A 20,382-nucleotide genomic window follows, 5' to 3' on the forward strand; every position below is an offset into this window, starting at 1 on the left:
GGTAATTTAGCTCTGAGTTAAAATAGGCTATTGTTGTGGGTATGTCATTTGTAATTTGTTGAGCTGCACACAACAGGTAACCAGTTGCCCCTTCATGCATTTAGCCTGCATTTATTCTAAATATAATAGTAATACTATATAAGCAAGATTCGAGGACTCATAGTAAAAAAGTGAGCACATTAAGCCATCACAACTGGGAAAGCATCATGTGTCATTTTACTTTGGCAATTCAAAAATAGCAGATCTACAAGCTTGTATTCTTGTAGATTCTTCAAATTTTTTGAATATATATAAATATATGCCTATATATAATCTTTTAAAGATTATATATGTTTATATTATAATTCATTATTTAACTAATATCTTTGCTTTGCTTCTGCATGGGGGTCCCTTAAAACATAAATATTTTGAGATGGGGTTGGCAGCCAAATACATATGATTGGGTCCTCCTTGACATGAAGTTAGCACCATGGATGATAAAGATGATATATAGCTGCATTGCAGCATTAACCCATTTTGGGAGGGAAGTGGGAACCCCTTTTGGTGTTATAGCATTATGTTATGCTTTAGCTATTGAAAAACAGCAGATCTACAAGCTCATAGCGCGCCACCGAGTGGCGCGCTACGAGCTTGTAGGTCTGCTATTTTTTGAAAAATCGAAGAACGACTGACATAGAAACATAGTCTTTTTCAGAAAACTGTCAGGATGTAGAAGACATTTTTATAGAATCTGATCTCAGGTCAAAATGCGTTAATTAATTGACCAACTAAAATCCTTACCCAGCTGCACAAAGTCGTTGTCCTCCAGGATGTCCTTGAGCAGATCGTCGGGGTGAAGGAGCTCTCCTCCCGGGCACCTCCGCACCGCGACACCCACCTCCTCCTCCTCCGGCCTCGTAGCCTGCAGGCCGTAGCGCCGCAGCGCCTCGGCGCCCAGCCAGCGGACCGAGGCCGCGGGCCCGCCGGCGCCGCACGGCACACGCAGCCATTCGCCACGCACGCACACAGAGACGCGGTGCATCGCTGCAGAGGGTCGGAGACCGGAGGCTTATAGGGACGAAGAGGGGATGGAGAGAAATATACTGATGAAACAGACGTTGAACAATGTGTGGCCCCGCAGAGAGTTATAATACGTGTGACACCGATCTGAAGGATGTGTTGTTAAACCATGACATAATAAACATTAACAGCCCTGCCTGACTCATTAACACGCACGCACGAGTCGCACGCACGCACGCACGCACACACACACACACACACACACACACACACACACACACACACACACACACACACACACACACACACACACACACACACACACACACACACGCAATGTCCGACGGGCTGACTGGCCTTAAGATTTATAAATTGCTCTGCTCTGTGGTTTTATTGGCCAGCCCATGGCCAATATAAAACCGGACACACACACACACACACACACACACACACACACACACACACACACACACACACACACACACACACACACACACACACTCCGTGGCAAACCGTGCCAAGGAGATGGCAGTGGTACACAGCAGGGTTGAGGTTAGGGTTAGGGTTAGAGACAGAGCCAACACCGAGTCAAATTGTGGGCGAGACGCCGAGACCGAGACAAGACCGAGTAAATGAAAATATGGACTCAGGACGAGTCAATGAGTGAGAATATTTTAAATATTTTTTCACTTATAATGTTCTAATCTATGGCACCATTTGACAAAAGGTCACTTTTAGTGCAAATCTATTTAGCACAATCTTTTGGTTTAGTATAGTGTGAAGTTGTCAAACACAAGACTTAATTGGGTCAAGTGGGTCGACGAGGCCTCCATTTGCATCAGAGCCGTCCAAATTAAACATAATCCTAGAAAATAAATATCACAGTCAGTGCCAGACAGCCACGTTTATAAATAAATATTACAGTGCCAGACAGCTATACGTTTATAAATAAATATCACAGTGCCAGACAGCTACGTTTATATCACAGTGCCAGACAGCTAACGTTTATAAATAAATATCACGTTTATAAATAAATATCACAGTGCCAGACAGCTACATTTATAAATAAATATCACGTTTATAAATAAATATCACAGTGCCAGACAGCTACGTTTATAAATAAATATCACGTTTATAAATAAATATCACAGTGCCAGACAGCTACGTTTATAAATAAATATCACGTTTATAAATAAATATCACAGTGCCAGACAGCTACGTTTCCCAACCACTGCTTACTGGACGGACAGTGTCACCTATATGTTTAGAGGTCTTCCCATAATTTGTGAGCTGAATGGTATTACAGCAGCGTAAAGAATGTACAGTAATCTAAAAGAGACATGAGGCAGAGTGAAACTGAGATGGAGAGAGAGAGAGAGAGAGAGAGAGAGAGAGAGTGACAGAGGTCAGAGGTCAAAATTCCCAGAGCAAAAAAAAAAGACATCCTGGAGACTCATTCACTCATTTTCATGAGTGGTCAGTTGAAAAATAAAGGGACGCTCCGCACACTCCGATCTGTCGCACAATCGATGTATTTATTTAGCAAGCTTTCGGTCAACTGACCTTTTCTTCAGGCATATAGACCGAAAGCTTTGCTAAATAAATACATTGATTGTGCAACAGATCGGAGTGTGTGGAGATTCCCTTTATTTCTCTCATCTTCCCTTTGTGCCTCCAGCACCTCACTTAAAAGGACCACTTCACCACTTTTCAACATCTCTTCATATAATTGGTGCTCACTAATGTTCATGATAAAACACAATTTTTTCCTACTCAGTCTGTGTCTCATAGGAGGGCTTTGGGCAGACACCCGACATCATCATGAGGCATATTTCTTTTAAGAAGATTTGTTTTAAATTTTTAGATTTTGTATAATATTTAGATTTGTATTATTGTGAGAATGATGGCTTCAACTTTTGCATTGCAACTTTTCAGTTTGCCGTTTCTATTAGCTTGGATTCACCATCGATGATGTCACTGGTGGACAGGTTTCTGAACTGCCCACAGCCCTCCTATGAGAAGAAATTGTGGTATTTTATCATGAACATTAGTTAGGACCAATTATAGGAAGATAGGTTGAAAAGTGGTGAAGTGGTCCTTTAAGTTTCGTCAACGGATGAGCGGTGGTTATCTTTATTTACATTTTTCTCCGATGACGAGTGGTCCAGTTGAAAAGGATGAAGCTATAATTAAATTGATTCATTCCTATATCTCACTATAAATTATCCTAAGAGGGGAGACTCTCTCTCTCTCTGTCTCCCTACAGGGCAGACTTCGGGGGTCTGACTCCCCAGACTGGAAGCGGCGGTCTCCGTGAGGCACACACGCCCACACGGGCTCCATTTCCTCCTATAGAAACGCGGGGATCGCCCCAATCCCCCCCCCCCCCCCCCCCCCCCTCGCCTTTTCCCCGGGAAGCTCCCACTGGCTGCTTCCTGCAGGCCGCCGCCCTCTCTGTGAATAAACACCATGCTGCACTGTGTCTGCACGGTGTGCACGGTGTAGACACCCGTGTCAATGGACACGTGCGCGCACACACACACACACGCACGCACACTTACACTCACTCCCATAACCTCCCTGTTACATCGGTTATGTCTTATAGAGAGAGTCATTCCTATAACTAGATAAAGTGCCCCTCACTCAGGGCACTGCAGGTCAGATTGTGGCCTCCTGGTGGCGCTAATAACAGGCCAATGTGAAAAGGGTGCCATTTCTTCTTATAGGCCTTGGATGGCCCATTGGATGATTTGAGGGATTTTTATCCAAAAAGTTGTTTTTGCAAAAGTCCACCTGGTGGTGGCGCTATAACAGGCCAATATGAAAAGGGTGGGATATATTCCTCAGCCTATAGTAGGAAAGTCCATGAAAGATTTCACGTGAATTCAATTGCACGCTGCGTTCATGATTTGAGGCTTTTTGTTCAAAACGTGCAACCTTTGAAAGCCAATGTTAGCCAATTAGGATGGAATATGAAATATCGGACAGATCCGTCATGAACACATGGCTATAGAGAATTAGAGATAGTGTGTAACGAATTGTGGGATTTTTGGACAGAATCTGGAGGAGTAATATCAAAAAGATTGTTTTTCAAAAGTCGGCCTCCTGGTGGCGCTATAACAGGCCGCTCTGGAACATTTGGGGCAGAGGTTCATCGTTGGCATTCAGGGAGTGTGTGTGCAAAATTTGGCATCGACCAGGCTAACGGTGCCGGAGATTAGCTGGTAACAGACGCACACACGGACTCACACACACACGGACGGACGGAGTGCCTTCGGCCTGGTGGAGACAACAAACATGTACACAACCCCCCCCCCCTCACACACATGCACACGCGCACACACGCACGCACACACACGCACGCACGCGCAACACAATTCAGCACCTCCCTTTTCCTTTTCCTCCATGACTCTAGCCTTGCCTTGCAGGGCTGTCTGTTCATCCTCCCATCCGCTCATCACATCCAAGACATGCTATAAATACCTCCCATTCAACAACCCACCCACCCACCCACCCATATACCCCTCCACCCACCCACCCACCCATATACCCCTCCATCCACCCACCCATACACCCCTCCATCCATCCATCAACCTCGCCACATGGCAACCTGACCCTGATAACACTCTGAGATGTCAGTGGGTGAACTCTAAAGGTCTGGGCATGAGAAACAGTAAATGCTGCCTTATATAGAGCGTCGCAGTCCCGCCTCCTTTCATGACCACGCCAGGCCCAGGAAATAATTCCCAATTTTCCCATTTTTCCCCATTTAGACTATTTATTTAAAGTCATACGAAGCCAACTCGAGTCGTGATTTGTCACGACGACAGAGTTGTCTTTGTCCGCGGCGTAAACGTCTTTAAATAAATACTTTTTTGAAAAGTCTATGAGGAAAATGAACGGGGATTTATTTTCCGGGGTCTCTCGAGGGTTCGAGGGGGTGGGACTGCGACGCTCTATAGCACCTTTCTCCAAAGCCCTTCATGTGCATTACATTCACCCATTCACAGACACATTCACAGACACACTCACCCATTCACAGACACATTCACCCATTCACAGACACATTCACTGTAAGAGCCATTTGAGCCACCATATTGTTTTCCATGATTCCTGTCAATTTGCCAATCTATGTTGCCAGTTGTAGATCTGCTATTTTTGAAAAATCGAAGAACCACTGACATAGAAACATAGCTTTTTCAAAAAACTGTCAGGATGTAGAAGAACATTTTTAGAATCTGATCTCAGGTCAGAATGGGTTAAGAAAGGAGACAAAACTTACATGACCTGTCAGTGTAACGGAAACCCGGTCTGGCTCATCGAACAACAGGGACTCCTCCACAGCTTTTAGACGTGCCCACAGCAACCCTGGCTGATAGGAAACAGACATGTTGTCATGCCACATGTGAGTCTGTTGATTGATTAGGTCAGATAAGAGCTAAAGAGACCGTCTCTACTGTCTTTGGGCAGTACGCTATAGGCATATTAATGACCAAACTACGGTAAGTGAAGTATTTACATAATACACAATAATCATGTGAGTTCTCACTAAAGGTTAGTTACTTAGAACCCAGCTCACGGAGAAGAGTTACTAAATAAATACTTCAAAGGTACTTTTATAAGGGATATTAAATGTTTCCTCAACAATACATCAAATGAAAGTGCCACTGCCATTCACAGAAAAGGGAGAGAGAAACAAGGCTACACCGTGGAGACCAGCCCTGTCCTAAATGGTAAACCGTGCATTTATATTGAACCTTTATCCAAAACACTCTCCAACGGCCATTACATTCACCCATTCTCACACGGACGGCAGAGGAAACACTTAGTTTAGACAGTTTTTGGTTTAGACTAGTCATTGGTTAGACCAGTCATTAGTCCTACAACTATCTCAAACCCTCACCCTAAACCTAACCTCCCACGGGGCAGCACACCTAAACCTAACCTTAACCCATGTCTAACCAATGACTAGTCTAATCTAAGTATACACCCCGATGCAATGAGCAGGCACCAACCTGCTCATCGGGAGCAGGACACAGCAGGACACACAGGGACAAACAGGGACACAGCAGGACACACAGGGACACAGCGAGGAGGATTAAACCGGAAACCTTATGATAATGTTTTTGTTGAAGATGTCATGTATTATGGTGATATTTCTATTCTAGCTCTGATCAGAACTGCTCTCTCCTCTATATATACACAGTAGCTCGGAGCTGTCGTTGAGTTCACGCCAGGTTCCAAAACGGGGCTATTTTGAGGGGCCGCTAGCCCCTCCTATGTCCAGCTTTGAGGGTCTGTGTAAACACATTGTGTTAAAGTTCTGGACAGACAGGAACAGTAAAAGTTCTGCACAGACAGTAAGACAGAAAAATAGGCTGAAAGACAGTCCAACAAATGGAGGGAGGAAACATTTAGAACAAGGTGAGCTTCTCTTCATCCCCAGGAATCGGATCAGCGCTTCTCTGTTGGAGAACATGGCGATGATTGGATGAACACTGGACACACATCTGCCATGGTTCCCCTGTTGACATTGTGGACGTACAGTAGGATCCCATGAGGAAGCACGCACATCTCCAGAAATTCTAACAGGTGCTCAACAAAAATATACGTACAACGAAAAAGAAGGGACGTTGTCCGCACTCTGTGTGTCTAAAGTGTCCCAAGACACTTTATTTAGGTACAACGTTTCGAACCCATTTTGGGGCGGGAACCCCTTTTGGTGTTAGCATTATGTTATGCTTTAGCTATTGAAAATTATTTTGAAAAATCAAAGAACCACTGACATAGAAACACGGCTTTTTCAGAAAACTGTCAGGATGTAGAAGACATTTTTAGAATCTGATCTCAGAATGGGTTAAGGGTCGAAACGTTGTACCTAAATAAAGTTTGTGGACCTATAGCGACACAGTTCCACAGTAGCGCCTATAGATCTGTTTTCTCGGTCCTATCAGAGGCAGATAGAGGTCCTATCTGTCCTATCAGCTTCACCTCTATCTGTCACAGAGACCTCTGAGCTTCTTCAGACCGATGCTTTCCTCTTAGGCCTCGCATCTGGAGTATGTCCTAGTGTGGACGTGCACGTCTAGTGTGCACGCACGCACGCACACGCATGCACGGCACGCATGCATGCACAAACAACGCACGCGCACACACACACACACACACACACACACACACACACACACTTGACACTTCACTTCTATCCCGGGTTATCCTACATCACCTCCCTCGTTGCATTTAACCTTTGCCCTCTGGGGGTGATGACCGTGGGAGGAGAGAGGAGGAGGAGGAGATAGGAGGAGGTGCAGCTACAAAGCTTCTCACAGTCAAGGGGATAGTAAAAAGGTATATATGCTTTACACCAAAATACCTAAAAGACACCCCTCCCTCCCTCCCTCCCTCACTCTCTCTCTGGCTCTCTCCCTCTCCTGTTGCACACCCACACACAGACCATCACACACCCACTCTGTCTCTCTCTCCTGTCTCTGTCTCTCTGTCTGTCTCTCCTGTCTCTGTCTCTGTCTCTCTGTCTGTCTGTCTGTCTCTCCTGTCTCTCTCTGTCTGTCTGTCTCTCCTGTCTCTGTCTCTCTGTCTGTCTCTCCTGTCTCTGTCTCTCTGTCTGTCTGTCCTGTTGCTTATCACACACCCACTCTGTCTCTCTCTGCTGTCTCTGTCTCTCCTGTCTCTGTCTGTCTGTCTGTCTCACGCACGCACGGCACGCACGCACGCACACAGGCTCTGGAAGATAGCTCCAGCTGGTACCAGGCTTACGATAACAAGGTGCGTAATGCTCTGTGTCCCATCACTTTGCCTGTGGTAAGTCTCCCCCACGCACACGCGCACGCACACACACGCACACAATGCACACAACGCACACAACGCGCACACACTGAGTGAAATGATCATCATGCAGTTGTTTTTTTGGGAGCAGTCACCATCACCCTGCAGTCAAATTACTCTCCATCCCTAAAAGCTAACAGTTAAATAATAGACAAAATAAGCCAAATCTTAAAGGGATAATAGGCAGGTCTGTGTGTGTGTGTGTGTGTGTGTGTGTGTGTGTGTGTGTGTGTGTGTGTGTGTGTGTGTGTGTGTACAAACACACTCCCCCCCCCCCCCACCCCCCCTCCTCCCTTTGACAGGTAAGTTGTCTTTGATTCACCAGAACACGTTTGATACTTTTATGGCCCGATCTATGGGCCCGATCAATCAACTCAGTGCACATTAAACCACTTTGAGGTTTAAAGGGATCTATAGAGGGTATGCGTGTGACATCATCGTACCTGGAAGTTATGTGGGAACGAACGCCCACTGAGTGGCAAAAAACTACTTTCTGGCCTCGACAGCCCATTCATCCACACAGAAAAGTCCTGTCTGAGTCTGATTTCATTAAACAATGTTAAACTCACCAACATTGCAGCTGTACGAAAAGCTTGAATTATATCCTCTTTCTCTCTGCAAAGTTTTTGTTTCATAAAAATCCACCATAGAAACGTTATGAGCTACTTTCTGTCAATAAATGCCCTGCATTTGATTATGTTTCTAAGTGTCAGAGTTTGGAAGTGCTTGTTTTCAATAACACAACATTTTGCTGCCTCCTGCATCATGTGACATTTAGAAACAGGTGGTACGGCAGGACGGTTGAGTGATTTACAACGAGCGCTTCCAAACTCCAACACTCCATGCTGCTCAATGTTCTGCCACTCAGTCTAGATGAGGGGGGCGTGTCCTGATGGGAAAAGCATGCATGTGCATACTCTCTATTCCAATTTCCATCTATCTCTCACCCACTACTGCAATGGAGAGGATATAGTATGCACTCCCAAATGGATAAGAAAACACCAACCGGTCCTAAACTTTATCAGCTATTGAGCTTGAGCTAGCTTGAGCTTTATCAGCTCAAAATGTGTCTGTCTTTTGGTGAAGGTCATAGGTGAGTTTCTCCAAAGGCAAGAGAGTAGAGTAGAGGCTTGGGTAAGCCACATTTTAGCTGAGGGTACTTGGGGGATGTGTCTTTCTACAAGGAAAACACATGGGGCGGCAGGCGGTGGCTCAGGGGTTAGAGTGGCTGGATGGTTATCCCAAGGTCACCAGTTCGAACCCTGTCGGCTCCCCCAGAGTTAGTGTCGAAGTGTCCTTGAGCAAGACACTGAACCCCTAATTGCTCCTGATGTGCTGGTCGGTGCCTTGCATGGTTTCCGACGCCATCAGTGTATGAATGTGTGTGAATGTAATGCACAATCTATGTAAAGGGCCTTGGATAAAGGCGCTATATAAATGCACCATTTTAATACCATTTGCATGCACCAGCACGATAATATAGAGGGGAAATGAGGGCTAAAATATTTATATATTTAGGCTAAATGTTACCTACTATCCCTTTAAAGGGCCACATCATGTGTCACTGTCAATACGTGTCATTGTTTAGCCCTATATCATACCTGTGGGCAATTCTGTACATGATGTGTTTGTTTACATCTATTGAAAAATAGCTGATCTACAAGCTCGTAGCGCGGCACTGAGTGCCGCGCTACGAGCTTGTAGGACTGCTATTTTTGAAAAATCGTGAAAATGTGGGCGCAAATCTTTGAATATATATTCTTTCAAGCGAATGTTTTTAACTTTAATAAATCTTTGCTTCTGGGGGGGGGGGGGGGGGGGGGGTCCCTGGAACAACATATCTTCAGATGGGGGTCAGCGGGCCAATTACATATTACATTACACACATGTTTGGGGGTCCTTGACATGAAATAGTTTGAGAAACACTGACATATAGAAACATGGAAGGCATTTGTAGAATCACTCTGCTATCACTTCATTCCTACTTTGTTGTGAGCTGTGTTATGCACCAAGTGTTGCACTGCGGCGCGCAGCCTGTGAACTTGTGGATTGGCTATATTGTCGGTGCACAACACTATACAGCACGCCAACCAAGTATTAATCACCCTAAAAACACTCTAGTTCCTGCAGCTCTGCCCTCTAAAAGCTAAAGGAATGAGCAGTATTTCCATTAGGCCGGTCTCTCAAATGATAAGAAAACATTGACCAAATCCCAACAGGCAGGGTGAGTGGATTTGAATTATGGCAGCGACCTGAAGCCAAATCCATTTTGGCCAGGCGGTGACTGCCTACAGAGATTCTTTCCCCTCTTAAGCCATTCTGACCTGAGATCAGATTCATACGAGGTTTCCGCCGGACACACACTGGTCTGATGAACCCATTCTGACCTGAGATCAGATTCTAAAAATGTCAGTCGCTCTTCGATTTAAAAAAAATAGCAGACCTACAAGCTCGAATCGCGCCACTCGGTGGCGCGATATGAGCTTGTAGATCTGCTATTTTTAAATAGCTAAAGCATAACATGATGCTGACACCAAAATGGGTGCCCGTTCAGAATGGGTTAAATGTCTTAAGCCATTTTGCGCGGGAACCCCTTTTTGGTGTTAGCAGTATGTCATGCTTTATAGCTATTGAAAAAGTAGCAGATCTACAAGCTCATAGCGCGCCACCGAGTGGCGCGCTACGACCTTGTAGGTCTGCTATTTTTCTTTTTTAAACGACTGACATAGAAACATAGCTTTTTCAGAAAACTGTCAGGATGTATAGAAGACATTTTTAGAATCTGATCTCAGGTCAAAATGTCTTAAGCAGTTGCAATAAATCACTTCCATTTTAGAACTAGAGAATAAACTCTGCGCTGAATGATGGAAACCATATTATCTCCTCCGTGTTTGTTACCACATATCCTGGAATAAATATGTGGAAAGAAAGGCACAGTGTATAATGTGTGGCGATCACAGATCACAGAGGTGGATCTTTTGATTGATAAAGATATTTTATTCATGTGCTTCTGTTTTAGGAACGTTTACGCACTCTGGTTCTGAACCTTTCCAGGCCACGACACCCCAAAAGTATCATATATTTTTTTAACCCATTCTGGGCGGGAACCCCCTTTTGGTGTTTCAAGCATTCTGTTCTACTTTAGCTATTGAAAAATAGCAGATCTACAAAATCATAGTGGCGCGCTACGAGCTTGTATAGGTCTGCTATTTTTGAAAGATCGTGAAAATGTAGCGCAAATCTTTGAATATTCTTTCAGAGCCAATGTTTTTAACTAAAATCTTAACTTCTGGCCCAGGCGGTGGCGTAACCGTCTGGGCACCCGACTGGTGATCCAGTCGCAGTGTGCCGCGGGTTCGACTCCCGAGCCCGACACGGCCTTTACTGCATGTCATCCCCCCATCTCTCTCCCGTTTCCTGTCAGCCTACTGTCTGTCCCTTAAAAAAAACAATAAAAGGCATAAGCCGCAAAAAGTAATCTTAAAAATAAAATAAAAAAAACTTTACTTCTGATGGGGTCCCTATAGAACTACATATTTTCAGATGGGGGTCGTCAGTTAATTACATGTAATTTTGGGGGTCCTTGACATGAAAATGTTTGATCAGCACTGATCTTTGATTGATAAAGATATTTTATTCATGTTGCTTCTTTTTAGGAACGTTTTAATACGCAGGGTTTGAACTGAATAGAAGGAGGGATGATGAGGAGATTGTACAGGACTTATCCCATTTTGGGGCGGGAACCCCTTTTGGTATTAGCATTACGTTATGCTTTAGCTATTGAAAAATAGCAGATCTACGAGCTGCTATTTTTGAAAAATCGAAGAACGACTGACATAGAAACATAGCTTTTTCTGAAAACTGTCGGGATGCAGAAGACATTTTTAGAATCTGATCTCAGGTCAGAATGGCAGGGTTTTAACTGAAGAAGGAGGGATGATGAGGAGATTGTACAGGATTTATACGTACTGTGGCACTTGACAGAGTGTGTGTGAGGACTGAGGAGGCTGGCCGGGATGGCCCGGGGGAGAGAAGGAGACACAGGAGATGTACGAAGAAGAGAGGGGTACGGGGGGGGGGGGCTGCTCCGAGGAAGAATGTACCCCCACATTCCAGGCATGCCCGCCTCATTGTAGCCAGCTAATGAGGCGAGGGGGAGAGGCATAGCGATCACTGCAGCCATCCCTCCCCGGGCAGAGAGAGAGAGAGAAAGAGACCCCACCCGCCGGAACGCCGCCCGGAACGCCGGGATGGAGTGACTGAGCTAACAGGGGAGGAATTCCAAAACGGCAGACGTGTGAAAGAGAGCGAGGCAGGCTCGATGCCAGCGGATTTTCTCACTCACATCCCAGTGTAAATACAAATATAATGGGAGAGAGGGCACACATGCACACTACCACACACACACAAACACACACTCATGTGCAGACACAATCACGCATGCGCGCACTCACACACACGCACACACACACACACACACACACACACACACACACACACACACACAGAGGAAATGACGAGAGACAACACCGCTGCAGTAAGCTGAGGAAGGAAGCATCGATCTGTGTGTGACACACTTTCCTGTCCCCCTCCTTCCCTCCGTGTGTCATCGAGAAAGGCCGTCATAGGCAGACTGTTGTCACTGATGTCATTCATTGTACCAAGACATCAGCGACACATACTTCCCACAGATCACAACCACACACGGAGGTTTTGAAAACATGACCAATGACAAAAAAACTCCCATATCTGCTGGGCGAAGTACAACAATGTGCAAACACATGCAGCAAGATGTGTGAGTTGCTGTGATAGGAGAAGGATATCAAATGGAACACAACCACCCTAAAGACTAATCATTGTGTATATATATTCCTGCACTATACCTGCATCGAGTGATCTTGTTACATAGAAATTGATCTATTGAAGATTCTGACTTTCAAATGTACATCATTTTAGTTTTGATTGTATTGCTGTATTGTTCTTTCTGCCTTGGCAATGTAAATGTTTTCTCATGCCAATAAAGCCATTTGAATTGAATTGAATTGTGTCATTCTCTCAGCTTCCTCTCTGTACTCTATCCGTATACCGTTGCCACGTCGTACTGCCCTATGGTCACACATATACGCTCAGCCTCTGCCCCGCGGTCCCCAAAGCCTGCATGCACTGGGACCCTCCCAGGGTGTCAATAATGGCCCCGGGACAGTCCCCAAAGCCTGCTGCATTGGGACCCTCCCAGGGTGTCAATGTGCCTGGGACAGTCCCCAAAGCCTGCTGCATTGGGACCCTCCCAGGGTGTCAATGTGCCTGGGACAGTCCCCAAAGCCTGCCCCTGCAGGGTGTCAATAATGGCCCCGGGACAGTCCCCAAAGCCTGCATGCGCTGGGACCCTCCCAGGGTGTCAATAATGGCCCCGGGACAGTCCCCAAAGCCTGCCCCCAGGGTGTCAATAATGGCCCCGGGACAGTCCCCAAAGCCTGCCCCCCGGGTGTCAATAATGGCCCCGGGACAGTCCTCTTCATTCAGTCAAACGGGGGTAATGGAGGGGAAGAATGTGTGGCAGGCTCCGGGCTCACACCACGCACGGTCGCACGCCCTAAAACCAACAAAGCATTCCTCTGACCAGATGCTGGAATTAGCGTGATTGGTAGCAGCCACACGTCCATGTAACTTGGCCTTGGTAATGCGTTAAAAGGCCTATTACTAGTGTGTGTGTGTGCGTGTGTGTGTGTGTGCGTGTGTGTGTGTGTGTGTGTGTGTGTGTGTGTGTGTGTGTGTGTGTGTGTGTGTGACTGTGTGTGTGTGTGTGTGTGTGTGTGTGTGTGTGTGTGTGTGTGTGTGTGTGTGTGTGTGTGTGTGTTTGTGTGTGGAGAAGAGAAGATAATTTATTATTTTTATTATTGTCATTACCTATGCTGCTGCATTGTCTTATAAGGAAGCCGAACAAAAAATACATTTAATTACCCCCCCTTTTAAGTTGTTTATTAATTATTTCTGTGAACATAACCATGTGATCCCTTTCTTTGTATCTTAGTTACCGGTATGTACTCAACCTATTGGTTTTATATACCTGTATATATGATATGTTGTGTGTATCTTAGTTATGTATACCTGTATATATATATATATATATATATATATGTTGTTTGTATGTCTGGCCTCGTGGGGAAAGATGGTGGGTGGGTGGGGAGGATTGGGAAAGGAGTTGTGGGGGAAAATTTTAAAAACAAAGAGTTGTATTTTCTTTCTGTGAAACTTGCATATTATGTCATACTCTTTGAATACAATTTATTAAAAATAAATAAAAAAAACTTGTACCTGTAAGACAAGATGTATAACAACAATAAAGCACAACCTTGAACCTTTTTAACCATACTAAAAGCTAAAATTCCACGAAATAAATAGCAGACCTATAGAAGCTCACAACACGTTGCAATCAAAGTGGCCTGTTGTTATAGCTTGTAGATCGGCAATTTTCAACGAAAAGATGTGGTGTAGAGACTGAACAAAGGAAGGGGGGGCCAAGTTCAAACCCCTGTGGGATCCCATAGTGAACGGATTATGTCGGGTTTAACCACTTGAACCCCTCTGTGCTGAGTAAACTTGACCTTCTCCGCTGTGGCCAGTATCTGTCCTGCTGTGTCCACCAGCAACCTTAAAGCAGTGGTTCTGGTTCTGAACCTTTTCTGTTCTACTTTAGCTTTTGAAAAATAGCAGATCTACAAGCGCTTGAGCTTGTAGATCTGCTATTTTTTTGAAATCGTGAAAATCTTTGAATATTCTTTCAGAGACAATGTTTTTAACTCAAATCTTTATACTTCAGAGGGGGTCCCTAGAACTACATATTTTCAGATGGGGGTCGTCAGTCAATTACATATAATTTTGGGGGTCCTTGACATGAAAATGTTTGATCAGTACTGACATAGAAACATGAGGTTTTTCAGAAAACTGTCAGGATTTAGAAGACGTTTGTAACCTCAGGTCGGGACCCTCCACCCTTACAAGCATTTGGAATTGGAGTTGAGACAATACATAGATAAATATTGGGAAAATAGGTGAGCTTGTAGATCGGCTATTTTCACAATTTTTGCCTGTTTCTTATATTATTTGACCATTTGACCCGTTTTTATTGTATAGTTTTGACGTTTAATGCCGTACTATAGTCTTCTTTAATTTCATTTCATGTATTTTTTCTTTTTATAGGTAGGCTATTAATTAAAAAGTCCTTAATTTGTCACTTCGAATTTCATCTGTCAACTATAATGACTCATAAACACATAAAAATGTGATACCTTCTTGTCTGGTTCTCTATCTTTTGAGAAGAAACTGAAGGTCAAACTCTGTCAAAAGTAGGAGAAAAATTACAGATGTAGTTCCTAACCTGTAGAAACCTCTCCTGGGGAGAGTGGGGAGTCTATATTTGTCCTGCAACTTCTTGAGCAAACCGAGGCAAATGTTTCATCTATATTGGCCCTCAGATGTTCTGCCGCCATCCATTGAGAGCGACATCCTGTATGACTCAAACAAGGCCACGGATATTTACAAACACATGACGTTACGAAGCCGAAAGAGAAGGATTCTTCTCCTCTGACTCCAGCATCCTGACTATATATCCCCCTTTAACACATTTTGGGTGAGAACGCCTTTTTGGTGTTTTAAGCTGTTGAAAAATAGCAGATCTACAAGCTCGTAGCGCGGCACATTAATATATATTCTTTCAGAGTTTCAGTTTTTAACTCAAATCTTTGCTTCTGGGGGGGGGGGGGGGGGGTCCCTGGAACAACATATTTTCAGATGGGGGTTACAATAATTATTATTTGGGGTCCTTGACATGAAATATTGAGAACCACTGATATAGAAACATGAGGTTTTTCAGAATAAAATACATTTTAATTTATTTATTTTTACTTTTCGCCGTCAGGCCAAAATGGGATAAGCTACTCAATATACAATACATTCTCATTCTCTGTGATTCACCATTTATGTTCATTGTATTTATTGATTGAATAGCCTACTTTATTAGTCAGAAATGTAAGCACAGTGAGACATACAGTAAAGGGACTTTCTTTTGTGCTGGTGCCACAAACAACCACATGCAGTTGGTTGGTTCCCTTTAAAGAAATGTCCCTGCCCCTCAGAGAATAACCCTGATGTAAACACTCTGTGGGCACACACACACACACACACACACACACACACACACACACACACACACACACACACACACACACACACACACACACACACACACACACACACACACACACACACACACACACACACACACACCGCACCGAGTCGAGGACCGCATCCATGAGCAACGCCTTTGAAGCTAAACATCTAAAACACTTTATTAATGAGCCCTAACTGTTCCAGCTCTCATCGGGGGCGACGCCCAGGAGGAAAACCTCCACACCCCTGATATTATCGCCACCTTATTTTCTTTGCCATGTTTCCCATCAACAGCCACTGGGGACTCAACTCACATTCACATCATATTATGTCCCCAAAAAGCACAGTTTAACTGACCTGAGATCAGATTCTAAAAATGTCTGTTTGAAAAGTTTTCTGAAAAAGCTATGTTTCTATGTCAGTCGTTAAAAAATAGCAGATCTACAAGCTCATAGCGCGCCACCAAGTGGCGCGCTATGAGCTTGTAGATCTGCTATTTTTTAAATAGCTAAAGCATAACGTAATGCTATAACACCAAAAGGGGTTTCTGCCTAAAATGGGTTAAACAATCACAAAGTCTAGCTGTTGCTAAACTAAAACTGGAGGAAAGATCTTTGGACCCGAATCCAGTCCAGCTCTGCAGCCAGACGCTGACAGTCACCTCAATACACATTCTGAGCTAAAGTGAACAGCATGGTTTGTGTCAGTCAGAAGAACGTTAGCCTGAAAGCAATTCCAGGGAAGTTTGTGAATATGCGTTGTCATGGTGATGGGTAGAGTGAAATGAACTCACTGTGGTTCCCGCCAGGGTCACAACACTGCCCAGCCGGCACGACTTTAATCCAAAAGGCAAACACACTTCACCAGCTGGCTCTGTGTACCCGTCTAAAGAGAATTATACAGTCATTGGCTCTGTGTACCCGTCTAAAGAGAATTATACAGTCATTGGCTCTATCTATGTACCCGTCTAAAGAGAATTATACAGTCATTGGCTCTATGTACCCGTCTAAAGAGAATTATACAGTCATTGGCTCTATGTACCCGTCTAAAGAGAATTATACAGTCATTGGCTCTGTGTACCCGTCTAAAGAGAATTATACAGTCATTGGCTCTATCTATGTACCCGTCTAAAGAGAATTATACAGTCATTGGCTCTATGTACCCGTCTAAAGAGAATTATACAGTCATTGGCTCTATCTACCCATCTAAAGCGAATTATACAGTCATTGCTGGGCTGATGGCAAATAAATCTATATGGGCCCACCATGGGTAACATTCAGGATTTCACATGATATTGATTTTATATATGATCCGTGTATAAACTGTATATGATATTTTAAGACTTGGAAATCATGGTTATACCAAGTTTGTGTTATAATTATGAAGCATTTCAGTTCAGTTTATTTATTTTGGTCATAATCTTTTGGGAGGGAACCCCTTTTGGTGTCAGCATTATGTTATGTTTTAGCTATTGAAAAATAGCAGATCTACAAGCTCATAGCACGCCACCGAGTGGCGCGCTACGAGCTTGTAGGTCTGCTATTTTTGAAAATCGAAGAACAACTGACATAGAAACATAGCTTTTTCAGAAAACTGTCAGGATGTAGAAGACATTTTTAGAATCTGATCTCAGGTCAGAATGGGTTAAAAAAGAGATTAATACAGTGCCTGTTTTTTTTGCAAAAGAAACATTGACCAAAAAGGTTTAGGCTGAAGCCTATAGCTTATTGTGTCTACCCTTCTAACATAAATAATACAACAAAGCAAACAACAGAAAGGAAAAACAAACAAACAACACAACAAAAGAAGAAAAACAAAAACAAAAACAAAAACAAAGAAAGATGACGAAACAGTTAACAGGAACAAGACAGAAGAAAAACAACAAAAAACAAAAAACTATTTCACAGTCAAAGGGGGAACACATCTGACATTGTGTGTGTTTATTAATTTCACTCTGTAACTGATTGACAAATGGATGTGTATAGCCTAAGGACGTAGCCTAAGTGTAGGAGCCAAAATATACATTTTGTTTGTTGATTCTATTTATTGTTTATTTTTCCCCACGCTTTGGTTTTGATGTTCCACTTCCCACTTAATTGATGAGCTCCTGCTGTGTGTCTGCTAATCACTTTACTTTATGTCAGCTGTGTGTCTGGGCAGTGGCATTCAGTGAGAGTCTAGTGTTGTTTTTGGCAGCAAATTTCTATTTTAGTTTAGTCATAGTCTTTGGACTGAAAGTTCATTTAGTTTTAGTCACATTTTAGTCACCTGGAATGTCTTAGTGTTAGTCTAGTTTTAGTCGACTAAATGTCATAAGATTTTAGTCGACTAAATCTACAGTTGATTTAGTCGACTAAAATGTATTTTGGCAGGTCTTGATGCCGTCGTAATGAGTGTTTTTACACTTGCTGAAAATAGCCGATCTACAAGCTCACAATCTGTGAGCTTGTAGATCAGCTATTTTCAGCATGCAACCAAGTGTAAAATGACTTATACTGGATCTCTTGTCCACTAGTCCTTTCCTAACATTATAGTCTAGTTTTTATTCGTCGACGAAATTGTCAGTATATTTAGTCTTAGTTTTAGTCATCATAGCTTAGTTTTTATTTAGTTTCCATTTGTTTTTGTCAGTGAAAATAGGAAGTCGACGAAGATTTTTCTTCTTAGTTTTAGTCGACGAAAACAACACTGGTGAGAGAATGGGGGTGAGCTCTAGGCTCAATATTTTCTGTTGACCGTTTATCTACGTTTAATCGTTTATACCTACGTTTTAATTTATCAACATTTCAGTATCAACATTTTTGGACCTTGTTTATTTGTCAATAAATCACCTTAACTACAATAAGAACTTTTCTGGATTTGATTGATACAGTTCCTGCCGACAGCTCAGCCTCATATAGCACTACTTCTATTTTGTTTGATTTGATGGAAGTAGTCGCTACAACACTATTATGATTGATTTATTGATTGATCGATTGATGACTATTACAAACTCTCGAACTTTAATTGTTTCTGGACTTTTTGTCAGTGCGTGCTTGATCAGATGAGCATAATTTACACGTTACTTAATTTATGAATAGATCCAAATTAAAATGTAACACAAATCCTGTCACACATTTAAACATGAGGTGGAGCATATTATGAGCCATTTTATGCATATTAACAACTTGCCACTGACTGGCATTAATGAGCACTTAATTGCCTCTGTGGGCAAAAGGTCACCAAAGGTTAGTCAGTCAGTGGCTATGACATCACTACAAGCTAAACTGTGAGGTCATCAGTGAGAACTAACTGAGCATACTGGAAGCAATTTGGCCAAATGATGTTCATTAGCTTTGAGGCAATACATCATATGTAGGCCTATACCACACAGCCTACCACAGGGCCAATACATCATATGTAGGCCTACCACACAGCCTACCACAGGGCCAATACATCATATGTAGACCTACCACACAGCCTACCACAGGGCCAATACATCATAGGTAGGCCTATACCACACAGCCTACCACAGGGCCAATACATCATATGTAGGCCTATACCACACAGCCTACCACAGGGCCAATACATCATATGTAGGCCTACCACACAGCCTACCACAGGGCCAATACATCATATGTAGACCTACCACACAGCCTACCACAGGGCCAATACATCATAGGTAGGCCTATACCACACAGCCTACCACAGGGCCAATACATCATATGTAGGCCTATACCACACAGCCTACCACAGGGCCAATACATCATATGTAGGCCTATACCACACAGCCTACCACAGGGCCAATACATCATATGTAGGCCTACCACACAGCCTACCACAGGGCCAATACATCATATGTAGACCTACCACACAGCCTACCACAGGGCCAATACATCATATGTAGACCTACCACACAGCCTACCACAGGGCCAATACATCATATGTAGGCCTATACCACACAGCCTACCACAGGGCCAATACATCATATGTAGGCCTACCACACAGCCTACCACAGGGCCAATACATCATATGTAGGCCTATACCACACAGCCTACCACAGGGCCAATACATCATATGTAGGCCTACCACACAGCCTACCACAGGGCCAATACATCATATGTAGGCCTATACCACACAGCCTACCACAGGGCCAATACATCATATGTAGGCCTACCACACAGCCTACCACAGGGCCAATACATCATATGTAGGCCTACCACACAGCCTACCACAGGGCCAATACATCATATGTAGGCCTATACCACACAGCCTACCACAGGGCCAATACATCATATGTAGGCCTACCACACAGCCTACCACAGGGCCAATACATCATATGTAGGCCTACCACACAGCCTACCACAGGGCCAATACATCATATGTAGGCCT

General features: G+C 43.7%; 1 protein-coding gene across 1 annotated transcript in view; it reads right to left on the minus strand.

Annotated features, from left to right (window-relative positions):
- Nucleotides 1-1,021, minus strand: part of LOC310879739 (histidine ammonia-lyase-like) — a gene marked incomplete at both ends in the record, with an annotated part of 23,148 nt that extends 22,127 nt beyond the window's left edge. The window contains one exon of the mRNA XM_083794566.1: nt 781-1,021. Coding sequence (XP_083650692.1) covers nt 781-1,021 — 241 coding nt within the window. The remainder of the gene's footprint in view (nt 1-780) is intronic.
- Between the last annotated feature and the right edge of the window lie 19,361 nt (nt 1,022-20,382).

The sequence above is a fragment of the Protomyctophum parallelum genome (assembly GCF_964188405.1).
Source record: "Protomyctophum parallelum genome assembly, chromosome: 22".
Taxonomy (NCBI): Eukaryota; Metazoa; Chordata; class Actinopteri; order Myctophiformes; family Myctophidae; genus Protomyctophum; species Protomyctophum parallelum.